At 31.2% G+C, this 14,645-nt stretch overlaps 1 protein-coding gene across 6 annotated transcripts in view; it reads left to right on the top strand.

Annotated features, from left to right (window-relative positions):
• Positions 1 to 14,645, top strand: part of LOC143066311 (pleckstrin homology domain-containing family G member 7-like) — a 145,057-nt gene that overhangs the window by 82,737 nt on the left and 47,675 nt on the right. For 5 of the 6 annotated variants that reach the window (XM_076239291.1, XM_076239301.1, XM_076239292.1 and 2 more), the window contains one exon: positions 902 to 1,781. In XM_076239291.1, coding sequence (XP_076095406.1) covers positions 902 to 1,781 — 880 coding nt within the window. Of the gene's footprint in view, positions 1 to 901; positions 1,782 to 13,403; positions 13,547 to 14,645 lie in introns of those variants that run through there. The other variant, XM_076239308.1, reaches the window with a different exon arrangement.

The raw sequence follows: 14,645 nt of genomic DNA, 5'->3' as shown, positions 1-14,645 counted from the left end.
CTTCAAGGGCTCTTTCTTGATTAGAATAATAAATATTCTTAATTCTTTTATTCTTATATATTCTTAGGAGAAACAAATACACGTTAAAACCTAACACCAAACCAGTGTTGGACTGCATAGAAAATAACTGTGTGAACAATTAACTCATTTACTACATGCTTTTTTGTATCGGGTTTGTTCGATCCAAGTACACGTTTGCACCTTAGTTGTTCGTTCCCCGCCGCTCTTTCGTCCCTGGGCTCGTTCGCTCCTAACACAGTCAGAACAACCTTTAGTGAACTAAAAAAAAAAAAACCAACTACAGATGAATACATTTTGTGCGTGGTATCGCAGTCCGGGTTAATGTGGATTTTATGGTGTATCTTATAAATCGTTACGTTGGTCAATTTAATCAAAATCACGCTTTTAATTATTGAAATACACTTGATTTATATAAACATAATTACACTAGAAGGAACGGACAGTGAACCACAAACCATAGAATATATATATATATATTAGCTGTCACACAAAGTTCAAATTTTATCAACTTTTATTTGCATGTTAACACCTATTAAATCAAACAATGACCGTCAGTCAAGATACTGTCTGAAAGCGGGTCTAGATGGGAGTTCGTCATTTCTATATTCCTTCTATTTTACGACAATTTTTCTCTAAACTATTTGCTTCCCCCATTATTCTCTTTTCCTATATTTAAACACCTGAGTTTTCTTCATTTTTTGTCCGTTTTTCTCTAGTCGTTAGCGTTTTGCCCATAATTCGCTTTTCTGTAAACCCCCATCCACACCCTCTTAAATTCAATGACAGGACAATCAATTAACACAACAGCTAAATTTTGATTATATTTGATTATAGCTGGTTGGGGATTTTTTAGTAATGAAACCTTATCATCTCTTTACAGAGAAAGACAAGCACAAACAGTCAGACGTTTCAAATTCGGCATATGAGGAGGAAACAGTTGAAACGGACAGACCACCACCTTTGCCTCCACGAAAAAGAGTGTCAGATGTGGATCCAAAGTTAAAACGTCATTCCGCACCACCTTCTCCTTCGTGGAATGCACAACAGGTGTATCCTGTAAATGGTAGTTCCTCGCGAGCACCTTCTAAACGCAAACGGGACAGTTTTCAAAAGAAGAAATACGAATATAAACAGAGAACAAGAGCGCACAGTTCTTCTTCGTCGTGTTGCTCAATTGAGGATTACAATGACAATAAACATACATTTGATGAAGAAACGAGTAGCAGATCAGGTTCCCGGACACCAGATCCGGATCATTATAATAGGGATATATTACTAAAATCTGCTGAGTTGTTTGCGCAACCAATGCAGAAAATGACACAGTCAAAAACATCACTTAAATATTCACCTAGTTCATTATCATGGCCGGAAATGGAAAGTGCAAATCATATAGAATCAATTGACAAACTAAGGAGTCTAGAAATGATATTCAAAAACAGACGGTCACCAACTTCACCGTTGGACAACCGAAAAATGGAATTTACAATAGGACATAAACCAATACAATCAAATTCAGTGGATTCTAGTCCTGCTCAAATTCACCGGGACAAGACAAAAATATTGAGACAACGGCCACATTCGTTTGGCCTTTACGGACAACAGAGTCATGATGGAAATATGTTGCTAGATTTACGAAATGCTTTAAAACAGCAAAAGAAAACGGACTATTATAAAACCAAACGGAAACCTCTAATGGTGCATGAAGATCCTGGTTCTGTGTCGGATCTTGAATGTATTATGGAAAATATCAAAGATCGCAAGTAAGTCATTAACATGGTTAATTCTTGATTACTATGCTAATTAATTGCAGGTTGGTTGTTAAGTACCGATGGCTTCATTGCTGAAGATCGCTTGAAATTTCTGTATATTAGAAGGTTTGGTTTATTTCACCCATTCACACACATCTCTGGTACCCATACCGGAGTTTAAACTAGAATGGGTACTTTAGGGGCCTCGGTTGGCAGAAGTGACATCCATCTTTTACCAGGACACGAATCTTCAGGTACAAAAATGTATCTCAGTTTGTCTGTTTCCACCGAGTTGCCCGGATGTTCTCGCCGGGTACTTATGCATCCTCCACCATAATTACAGACTTCCCGGTGTCCGAGCACTCACATGGTGTTGGATAGGGGATTTGTTTTGTCTTTGATGGTGGGTTGAACATATGTACCCTTGCAGTTTTAGAGCTGAGCACCGACTAACGGAGGTATCAACTTGAAACTTCTTAAATCGGCTTAACCTTAAACAAGCTTATTAAAAAGTCCAAACTTGACTACATAAGAGGCAATTGTATTGAGACTGTCGTACAAAGTGAGAGGTTTAGCGCTATAAAACCAGGTTTAATCAACCATTTTCTATATTTGAAAATACCTGTACCAAGTCAGGAATATAACAGTTGTCCATTCGTTTTTTATGTGTTTTGTCATTTGATTTTGCCATTTGATTAAGGACTTTCCGATTTGATTTTCCTCCGATCTCAGTATTTTTGTGATTTTACTTTGTACGAGAAGGCAATCAGTATTAAAACTGATCGTAAAGGTTCTAAAAGATTACAAATGTTAGTTTGAATTTCGATATGTCCCAGTAGATTGAGAATAACAAAAGTTCCGAATTCTAAGAAAAAATCAAATGGCAAAATTTTATGCTCAAACACATCAAACGAATTGAAAACAACTTTCAATTTTCTGACTTGGTACTGGTATTTCCTTCTATAGAAACTGGTGGATTAATTCTGGTTTTATCGCTTGTAAATCTCTCACTTGTATGCCAGTTGAATATTATTCCTTTCAAATTTCATTTCAATATAGAATGGACTTCATGACTGATTCTTAATGTGAAACGGGTGTCACCCGGGGCCAATCTACAAATATTGGACTCGACAGTAACAGGCGTACACCAAGTGATGACAAAAACTATCTTCTTAGGCAAACCGACCTAAATTATCCTAACGGATAACCTTAATTTGATTTACTTCTACTTTTGGTTTCCACTGTTAAAAGAGCTTTTGACGTCATCATTAAAAAAAAAGCACACAAAGAACAAATCAATATGATGTGGCAGAATATTGTCTGACAAGAATTAATGGCAGCATACCAAAAATAGTTGTCAACATTTTAAACATTGCATAATGTCTCATCTTACCTTTGATAAAAATACCAATCTATTATTTTTAGAACTGAAGTCAAATGCTGGTTCAAATATCATTAATTACTTGCTCTTTTGCAAGGTTTCAGTAGGAAGAAGATATATCATAGTTAATCGTCTAAGTTTCTTATTTATAGCTTAAATTCACGAGGTTATTTCTTGAGCATTCAGATGGTTTTCTATAATATAAAATGATTTAGAAGCGTAAAGTTTCTTCCAAAGATTTACGAAGCCATGGGAAATTGTAAAATATTCAATTTATATGGCTTGTTATGCATTAAGATTGTTTGTAAACAATTCATAATACCGAGAAATAAATAAATGTGATATGACACCAGCTTAATGTTTCATTGGAACACACAAACACAAGAAGCAAAGATTAAAATGGTTTAAGGCCACTGTAAGGCCTTCAACGATAAGCAAAGCCCACACCGGTTGTAAGCTAAAAGGTGTCACAGAGATATTTGGTTACTAGTGTTAATATAAAGTTTACAAATCAATGTTAATTAAATACGGGAAGTTCAAAGCACTTTTCTAAGTTGCATTCAGTGTGTCCGATCGAGACTAAAAAGGTTTAAAAGCTTTATTTTCATATCTATATTTGTTTGGCATCATGCAGTCTTTACAAGAGCTGTATCATAGAGATGGCAGACTTTAATTTTACTATTGGATACATATGAATTTTGTACCATTGCAAAAGAAATTATATATTTTTTGTCGTATATCATTTAGTCTTCACAAAACACGACATGTTTGAATTTTTTTGAATATCATAACTGCAGAAATCATTTAATAGCAAATTCAACTGACGAAATTTTATTCTCTAAATTGCTGGAAATGTTTCCTGATTTTTATTTATTTCGGGACCTATTATTGATGACAATGCGATAAGGGTTTTACTAATTGTCTTTAAATCCACGTCATTTTTAGTCTGGCTGGTTATTGTTTGATTGGCAATTATACTACATCTCATTAAGTTTATATACTACGCCTATAAGACCGCGCAACCCACCAACACAATTACACTGTACCCTCTTTGAGGAAGAACATATCTTTAATCAGATACAATCTTACTTTCATTGTGTATAAAGTAATTAATGTGTCTAAATTAATGTCCGATTATCGAGAGATGGACATTATACGATTCCTGAAAGTCGGATGTATTGTACTTGGATTGGTACTTATTAACAGTACAGGCGCTTTTCAATCAGATAATATAAGTCTAACAAATATGTAATCTGCAGTTATTAAGCATTCATAATCCTGGATATGGTGTCGACATTACAAACAGTGCATTCCCTTTAACAAGTACATTAAGTAGTTACGGACTATCCACATTATAAGATGATTGACTTAAAATTTGAATTTCTACAAAAGCTACCCTTACTACCAGAATAAACTTATTATTGTGTATAATATGTTGCATGTGCCTGCGTAAGATATATTACAACACCCCGGCGACATCGCAGGTCCATGATTGAAATGCTTTTAGAACGTCCAATATAAGAACGTTCGCTACTCTGTTTCAAAATAACAAGCGTTTTAAAAGACTGTTATAAATTGATACTACAATTTAAGAATAAGGGAACAAAAATAACAGAAAAAATCAAGTATCCATGAACTTGTTTTTGAGATATAAGCCAAAATTTGGCGGGAAATGGTTCTCTCTAGATTTTCCTTACATTCAACTTTGGCTTCTTTTTTTCTTTTTAAAACTATCAAGTCCCCCTTCTCTCCACCAGGCTTTAAAGTAGGGAGACTGGATCGAAACCCATATGCCACACTCATATAAAAAAATATAAGTTACTGAAATGTCATTGTCTATATTTATACGCGTTTCTTACAAAATTCCGCAGAAAAAGGCTTTGTCTGACAGTTGTTGAAAAATACTTGAATTTGTGTATTAAAGATTTTAAACTATATTATATTCTTGAAAGAGTTTTTCAATTTTTTTTTAAACAATTCTCCTTGAAAACAAAATATTCAGCGTTTCACATTGCAATTAAAGTCCACAATATTGATTCAATTATTGTGCAAATGTTTAGAAAAATTATGCATCGAAGCAGACCTTTAGCCAAAATTAATTAATTCCTTAATTAGCTATCTGAAAAATAATTAAACACAGTTTATTTCCTTTTGAGTTTTAGTTTTAGGTAAATAAACTCCTTATCATTCTCTCAAAAATCCAATTTACAGTTCAAGCCTTTTTATGTAGTTTTAATTTGATCACATGTTCCGATATGCAATTTCATGTTGTTAGAACATTTTTTTTTATTTATTTATTTAACAAAAGTCGAGTTATGAAAAAAATAATCTCTAGTTCTTATAAACTCGGGGGGAAAATAATTGTGTCTTGTCATGTCTTCATATATGTTGTGTTGTTTAAATAAACCATACTATACATTATAGTGTTGGTGTTTTGTGCGCATGGCGCGTGTTTCTGTGTATAAATGAAGATATGGTGGGATTGAAAATTAAAAATTGAAATTATCAACTACAAGTCAGCATACGACCTTCAACAATGAGCATACCATTATAATACAATTAACGCGTATATATAGAATATCATTATTTTCACCTATAAAATGTTATCCCATTGGATATCTAAACTCAGGTTTCTTTCAATAATTCCCAAAGGTAAAAATATTTCTTTGCAATTTTTTAAAACTTCCTCAGAAAAATGCTCGAGCAACTTGACTTTCATAGCTCAAAATTAACGTTTTTACACAATATTTGAATAAAGTAGTTAAAGATTATTCGCTTCTCAAAGAGTAAGACGCAATAAAATCGTATGCTTGCACCATCCTACCGAAATACGGATTTAATTAAGTCCTGAACATTTCCACATTTCTTCGTATGTCTGTATCAAAACCGGTTTTAAACCAAATCACAAGTACGTGTTAAGATCCGACTAAATACCTATTTCCCGATATGGTCAGGTAAAGTTGCCACATTAAGGATGTACTTATATAGGTGAGGTTAGGTGAAAATTAATACATTACAGCTTTTACATTAATGCTAACAAGACAAATCTTTGTTTGGCTTGCTTGCTTTGTTTGTATCAATGTTTGCTCAAGCATGGTAATTAAGATAGGCGGGGCTTCAGCTTGTATACATCATACTTAAATTTGATTGGACGTTATGTTGGAGGTTAAGGACACTCGATTTTAAAACATCACATGATACATATTCTCACATGTTTCCTTACCTGTAAATATACAATACAAACAGGATTCTACTTCGTCGAAATTATCTTCCTATTACGCCAGTTTATTTTCACAATCGTAGAAACGGAAGACAGTTTTTTTTTCAGAGATCCAACTTAAAGACTGTCGTCAAGCACTTTTAGTAAAATAGCTATTCGAACATACCTACTCTGATTTTGTGATCCTTTGGATAGGTATTTCACTTGACCCCTATATTTCATCTTTTAGTACTGTGATTACTGTGTTATAAAGTCAACCTGTAGCTTTGCTATATAAAATGATAGAGTCTTAAGCGAGATGATGTATCAAATACTCTTGTTTTGTACATTTTCAAGACAAAATATTCATTTCAAACACACCCTAACATAAAAAAGGTGCACTCGATTTTTTCTTTTCGATACAATTGGTTCCCATTTTTTGGAATATTTTCTTGAGTTGCATAGTCGAAGGACAGACATGGAAATAACTGACTGAACTAATAGATTGATATGTTATAAAAACAATATTAGGTCAATTAATGTTGAAGGCCAGTTTCTCAGCCTCATACAAGAAAAAAGTTTATATTTTTCTTTCATTGACAAATTATTGTATTTTTACAGGTGAGAAAACATGTGAGAATATTTGTCATGTGATGTTTTAAAATTAAGAGTCCTTAACCTCAGACATAACGTCCAATACAATCTAAGTATGATGTATTCAAGCTGAAGCCCCGCCTATCTTAATTACCATGCTTGAACAAACACTGATACAAACAAAGCAAGCAAGCCAAACAAAGATTTGTCTTGCTAGCATTAATGTAAAAGCTGTAAGAATTTAAAATTGATACTATAGGCTAGTAGAGGACCAATAAAGGATACAAATAAGCCAAAAATATTGATGAGTCATGGACCTCCTCTTCGAGATATTTGAGATTTAAAATATGGCGGGAAAAGGCTGACTCGGACTTTTACCTTATATTTGCATTGGTTTTATTTGGGTCTCAAAACAAAAGAAAGAAAATCAAGAAACTTATAAAATTTTGGTAAATGACGTTTCATGAGCTATTAAGTCTTATATGAAAAAATAAATGGGTGTTATGGGTCAAAATATTTTATGTTGTATTGTATGGAAAAACACCAAGGAGTCTGAACACTTGACACAAATTCCAAAACCTCACCTAAGTACATCCTTAAGACAGCATAATTACGTACATGTAACTGTTCATGGTTTTAGTAAGATGAGTTTTATTCAACCTGGTAAGTTTTCGCTAAAATGGGTTATCGAAAATACAGTTGAACAGATTAATCCTGCGGTAAAATGTCCCCTAGTAGTTTTATTTTTTTTGCTAAAATTTCGAGCAACCGTATGTTTATGCAATATTGTATAATTGATTAACTGAATGATTTGTGCTTTAAAATAAACGTCTAATTACAAATATTTCATGCATACCCCTTTTAGGTTTTGCAACATAAATATTCAACAATAATTAAAGTCTTCACAAAAAGAAAAACTTTCTAATCTGTCATGTTGACATACATATGGCACGCCGTTATTATATTTATTCAATTTCGAGATATCTTATTTAGTTAAATAAGATATCTTATAAACTAATTGATATATCTTAATAACGAAATGAGATATCTTATATATTAATTGAGATATCTGATTTATTAAATAAGATATCTGATTTATTAAATAAGATATCTTATATATTTAATAAGATATCTTATTAAAATGTTTATAAAGATATCTTATTAAATATATAAGATATCTTATTTAAAATATAAGATATCTCTATTAATTTATAAGATATCTTATTAACTATATAAGATATCTTTTATATAGTTAATAATAGAGATATCTTATTTACTTAATAAGATATCTCCATAAGTTAATAAGATATCTCTATTAGTTTATAAGGTATCTCTATTAATTAATAAGATATCTTATAAAGTAAGTATTTAAAAGATATCTTTATAAAGAAGTAAGATATTTTATATACTTTATAAGATATCTTATTAATTAATAGAGATATCTTATTAACTTATAGAGATATCTTATAAACTAATAGAGATATCTTATAAACTTTTAGAGATATCTTATTAACTTATAGAGATATCTTATTAACTTATAGAGATATCTTATAAACTAATAGAGATATCTTATAAACATTTAGAGATATCTTATTAACTTATAGAGATATCTTATTTAATTGGTTATAAAGATATCTTATTTAATATATAAGATATCTCCATAAGTTAATACAATATCTCTATTAGTTTATAAGATATCTCTATTAATTAATAAGATATCTTATAAAGTATGTATTTAAAAGATATCTTTATAAAGAAGTAAGATATCTTATATACTTATAAGATATCTTATTAATTAATAGAGATATCTTATTAACTTATAGAGATATCTTATAAACTAATAGAGATATCTTATTTACTTTCAAATTAAATAAGATATCTTATAAAAATTAAAGATATCTTAATACTTAATAAGATATCTCGTTAAATAAATAAGATATCTTCAAATTTGAATAAATATAAAAACGGCGTGCCATACATACATGTTATTATCATCTGTTTACAGACAATGTGATAAGAATGTTATATAAAAGACAAAAGTTATTGTAGAATCGATTCAGAGAATATCTATAGCCCTAAGATAAAACGTCCTTTATACCACTAGAGACTCGTATTTATTGTAAATGTTTGACGCAATCGTCTAAAATTTGTAGACATGTAAAACTTGAAATCAATTATTGTTGCTAAACTTCAGACCCGAAGCAACATATGGTGGTTATTACCCCACAGTTCATTGTATTATCTCACTAATATTATCAGCTCCATATATTTATTTATTGGCTTGATAAGTGCAAATCATAATCTTGTAAAACTCTCATCACAAAACAATTTAACACTGTTTGCGAACGATCGATTTTAATGTTATAAAAAGTATGAATTATCCAAGATCTACCTCAAACTAATGATGATTTTTTTCAACATCATTTTAACAGAAGGATATAATAAAATGAACACAAATTTTACAAAGTATGATTTTGAAAAAAAAATGTGCTTAAATATATCTCATAATAGGATTGACTATTCAAAGCAGGCATCATGTTTTAGGGCAGGAATGGGCTGGAGCAAATATGTTTGTAATTAGGGTCTCAATGTTTTCCAGGCTATAATTACTAGTACTGTTGTTTTCTATTGCTAGAATACAGTCATGAAATGTAACCTTAAAAAAAAATCAAAAATGAAAAACAAAAAAAATGAAATGTGATCTTATTTCATAAAGTTTAAAACGATTTACTATATTGTTGTTGAACTATTTTGATTTAGAAAATTACCTTTTCGAAAGATACAGGATTAATTTGGTAATCGAAACCCACAAACAATTTCTTGCATAAAGTTTTATTTTCTAGACCAGGTATTTACCAAAAATGTGAATGTCTATAATATTGCATAGCATATCCGAATGTTGAACCCACTGTGGTTGAACCTAGACAATTTTAATAAAATTTCGCATAGAGGGAATGTCGACGTACTTACAATGAACAAGCTTTCAACCTTTTCTTGTGAAACAGAACTACATGTATATATACTGAATATGTGCACATGATTGTGGTATTGCTTCGACAACTCACAACAGTACACTATCTTGATCTTAGATATTCGTTGAGATATTTCATTCGTAGGGTAAGGTGTTTCTGTCAAATGCTTCTTGAACCTCACAAGCAAGTATCCTTGTATTAAGCAAAACATTTAAACATAAGCTCATGATGTCTAGGGTTAGTATTTGTTTTCCCTATATATTTGTTAAGAAATCTGTATTAAGCTTTCTTTCTTGGTCAACTTAGTTTGACAACTGCTCTCATAATTTCTTTATGTATTCCGCTGGTGCCAGTGTACCTATGTCTAGTACTTCCTTTCTGCAATATGACATTTGTTGTTATCAAAGAATAATATGACAACCACATATATTAAACATATAACAATTTTCAAAAAAATAAAACAAACATTGGATAGATGGCAGTTAAACGTCCAGTTGCAATTATTACAAACAATTATAAATATTCAAGACGAGAACATATTGGTTATATAACCCTTCTTTGTATTAAAACGACTAATTGAACTTGATTTAAACGGATAATTCAAAAACAAATTTCTTTGGACAGGTTCAATAAACACGTTGTGCGAATAAAGTGGTTTTATGGATTTTCAACCCATGAGTTACTCTATTTCTATGTATGTGAAAGAAACACTATGACCACTATGGAAGGTTTATCCTGAAATTATTCTCTATACGGACCGACTATGTATGTGAAAGAAACACTATGGAAGGTTTACCCTGAAATTATTCTCTGTACGGACCGACTTAAATCTCTTTTCCTGAATGTCACATGCCTAGGAAAGAAGCAGACATATTTTGTAGTCTTTAGACAGAACAAAATATTTTTTTAATCCTCCGATATGCACATATCCCACTTATTACCTATTCCCTATACATGTTTACCTATGCTGTATTCGCATCGCGCGGGATGAAACCTGGTAGCAGAGAAGATGGTTATTCTATCGAATCAACCCTTCTTGCTACAAATGTAGAGTTCATGTGAATCCCCTCAGGAACAATATATAATATATGAATCTTTAAAAAGTAAAATCACAAAAATATTGAACTTAGAGGAAAATCGAATCGGAAAGTTCATAATCACATGGCAAAATCAAATAACATAACACATCAAAAACGAATGGACAATAACTTTCATATTCCTGACTTGGTACAGGTATTTTCAAAATGGTGGATTAAACCTGGTTTTATAGCGCTATCCCTCTCACTTTGATGACCGTCTCATCAAATTCCGTTATATTTACAATAATGCGTGAACTTAACAGACATAATAAATGAAATAGTCAAAATATGGGTACAGCAGTCATCATCGTGTAAAATTTTTAAAAGGAACAATTTAACAGAACACAAAAACATTTATCTACAAACCCATTCTTTGATAGGCGTGTCTGACATCAGCAAATTTTATACGTCACATATATTTGTCGTTCAATGTATATACAAACAATTTTAAAATTTCACATAGGCAATATTAGCATACAGGGTTAAAAAATCAGAAGTATGTAAGAATTAATTTCAGAAATAGATCGAGATTTAGAATAGTCCAAAAGTTATATAGAATTTATAAGAATCCACAAATAGTTCATTCTACTACGCGATTGAAAAATTTTGACGTTTGTGGTTCAACGTATTTTGTAATTCATAATAGAAATATATCATAATGACATGAAATAGAACAATATCATACTGACGGGATCTTTTAAAGTACAGAGTCACGTCATAAGAACCAAAGAAATACAAAAGGTCGCATATACAAAACACACCAGCAAAAAATGAAAGACAATACAAACACATTGACGGGATGTTTAAGTACCGAGCCACGTTAAATGGAATTTACATAAAACAGTCCAACAGTAAAAGTAATATTTATAATAGAACAAAGACAAATGAAAGAACAATAAAACACGTTGTTAAGATAATAAACAAAATCAGTACGCAGAATCTATACATCAAGACTAGCATGTATTATTTGTGAAGTTGATACGGAATATTTATCAACAAGGTCTTGGAACCTTCCGATGAACTTTTTTAGAACTTTCTACTCAAACACTGATGACGTTTAACAAAGTCTTGAGTAGGAGCTGAAAGCTCTTGAATATCGAATAAGTTGGGAAATATATATCCCATATGCAGGTGAAGTTGGTATATTGCTACTAAGGTGGGGGAACTTTATAATTTCAAAATTAAAATCGTCTCGTTTGTCATAGATTCTGGTACTGAGATGACTGTGTAAGTCAAATTCGAGATATAAGTCTAAAAATAAGGCGGAGGAAGCCGTGTCTGTTGTTTCTTTAATTTCTAGTTCTGCGGGATATATTAATGGAACCCAATCAGAAAAGTTCGGTTTGTTTATGGAAAGAACATCATCAATATATCTGAGAGTGAAATTAAATAATCTGACTTCTTTGATCCTCTTGTTTTGACAAGTGTCTGAAGGAACTCCGATTCATATGAAAATAAGAAGAGGTCGGCAAGAAGAGGCGCACAGTTTGTTCCCATATGAATGCCGACAATTTGTTGGAAAAGTCTACCTCCAAACTTAACAAATATGTTGTCGATAAGAAACTTCAGCATACTGACCACTTGTTCTTCTGTTCTTCTGTTCTAGCATGTTTTACAATTTTGTTTGTAAGGGATTTACGAGTTAATATGTCTTGCCCTACTGCTGCCTTTTTATTATTTATGACAAGTGCTTCATTAAAAATTTAGAAAATGTCGGTGGCTTTGACTGTAAAAGACTATCACTAACCCTATAATTTTGCTGATGGATATTTGGTTCTTCAAAGCATTATTCAAACACTACCTTATGCCAAGGCACTTTGGAACTTGGAATATATCATGAAACTTTTAAATTAATCAACTATACAATTTAGAATAGAAATGGGAAATATGTTAAAGGGACAACAACTCGACCAAATTGCAGACAACAGCTGGCTATAATTAATGGATGCTGTTCTGTTTGACAAGCCTTAGGTTTTATCACTACTGGTTCATATATTTAATATTCTTGTTGATGTAAAAAAAAAAAATTATAAATATTTAATAGTTAATATGCATTTAAACTTTTTTCTAAGGCCGTCAGCGAATATAGAATTATTTTTTTATCTGTTACATTCAAGAAAAAAGGAAACTGAGGGAAAAATCGATGGGAACCAAAGGCAAATATAGAAATAAATCATTTGGTAGATCAGTTTGAAATTAATCATTCAATTTTATAGTACACATTTTTACTGTTCCTATGACCACGTTTAATATGGTAAAATAGCCACATAACATGATTTGATTTAATACGACAAATTAAATAATGTTTTACAAAGATGGTTTCGTTGCTGATTTACGATGCCATGTTGTTCTAGATTAAAGTTATTGATTGGTTACCTCTTTCCGAAGACTCTGTTGATAAACATTAGAGTGACTCCAATCAGATATTGACAAAATGTGACATCTTTCTAACCACGTGCGTTAATTTTGACTGTTCAAAATGGATTATTTGATTTCGATATTGTTATGATTTTACATATGCAGAAGTTTGGGACATGTTGTGTTTCAATAAGGTAATTAATTTTTAAAAATTATTATGTAATTCATCAACAAGTACGAACATAACCACATAATTGTACAGTTTCAAAACATGTGCATACTATGAAGGATTCAGAAAAACAATTTTCATCTGATGGTCAATTTTATTAATGTTTAAGAAAAGGATGAATATTTTTATGATATCTGTTTATTTTCATTTCAATTTTCAAACTATTGCACTTCTCCAATATTTCTATATAGCTCATATGATTGCACCGTCTTAATGTTGTCTGAGCACCTTTCCTCACTAATTTGAAAATATTTATTTTTGGTTTTTGGAGATTTTGTTGCGATTTATTATTTTTTTTCGAAAACGATATCGGAACTGTAAGTATTTCAGAACGCATTGCCATTTATATCAGTTACAATTCAACAAATACTACATACATGTACAAATACTTTTCTTTTTCTTTTCTGTTTCTGACTTTTTATTAGGTGCCTTGAAGCACTTGTTTGTATCACGCTTGTTTTCGTAGATATTGCGTTCCTGTTAATATATTTATACGGAAATCCATTCATATCGGATCTTTAACGTTTGTCAAATGTATAGGTACATTGGTTTTAGTTATAAAATCATTTATTGAAACTAATAACTAATTGATTAAAAAGTCAGTCATGTATTTGATAAACATGTAGTTTCATCGCTTAATTATAATTCTGATGGGACATGTACAAAGACATGTAATGAATATTTTATTATACAATGGTACATTACGGGTTCATCAAACAAATCAATTTAGTTTTAATATTCGTTTTCTGTTTAAGTAACGATTATATATAAACATGGATTGATATACAATTGTTTAAATCGAAGGCTTTCCGGTGAGCTGTGGTTGTTTTCATTTTTTATTGTCATGTCCTCAATTTGTTGATGGAAAATACAGTCGTCTCATTGACAATCATACCACATCTCCCTATTTTTATATGACAGCGATGTTTTCCCTGACACTGACGGCTTTCCTTACAATTAATGCATATCTATGATAGAACGTATTAGCAAATGCAACTGATTGCTAAGTTTAGTTTTATATGAAACTGTACGACGAAGTTATCTACTAACGTGATAAATTTGGT

This window comes from Mytilus galloprovincialis, chromosome 1 (genome assembly GCF_965363235.1).
Source record: "Mytilus galloprovincialis chromosome 1, xbMytGall1.hap1.1, whole genome shotgun sequence".
In the NCBI taxonomy this organism is placed as follows: domain Eukaryota; kingdom Metazoa; phylum Mollusca; class Bivalvia; order Mytilida; family Mytilidae; genus Mytilus; species Mytilus galloprovincialis.
The sequence above is the reverse complement of the archived record's forward strand: the minus strand, read 5'-3'. Positions and strand labels throughout refer to the sequence as shown.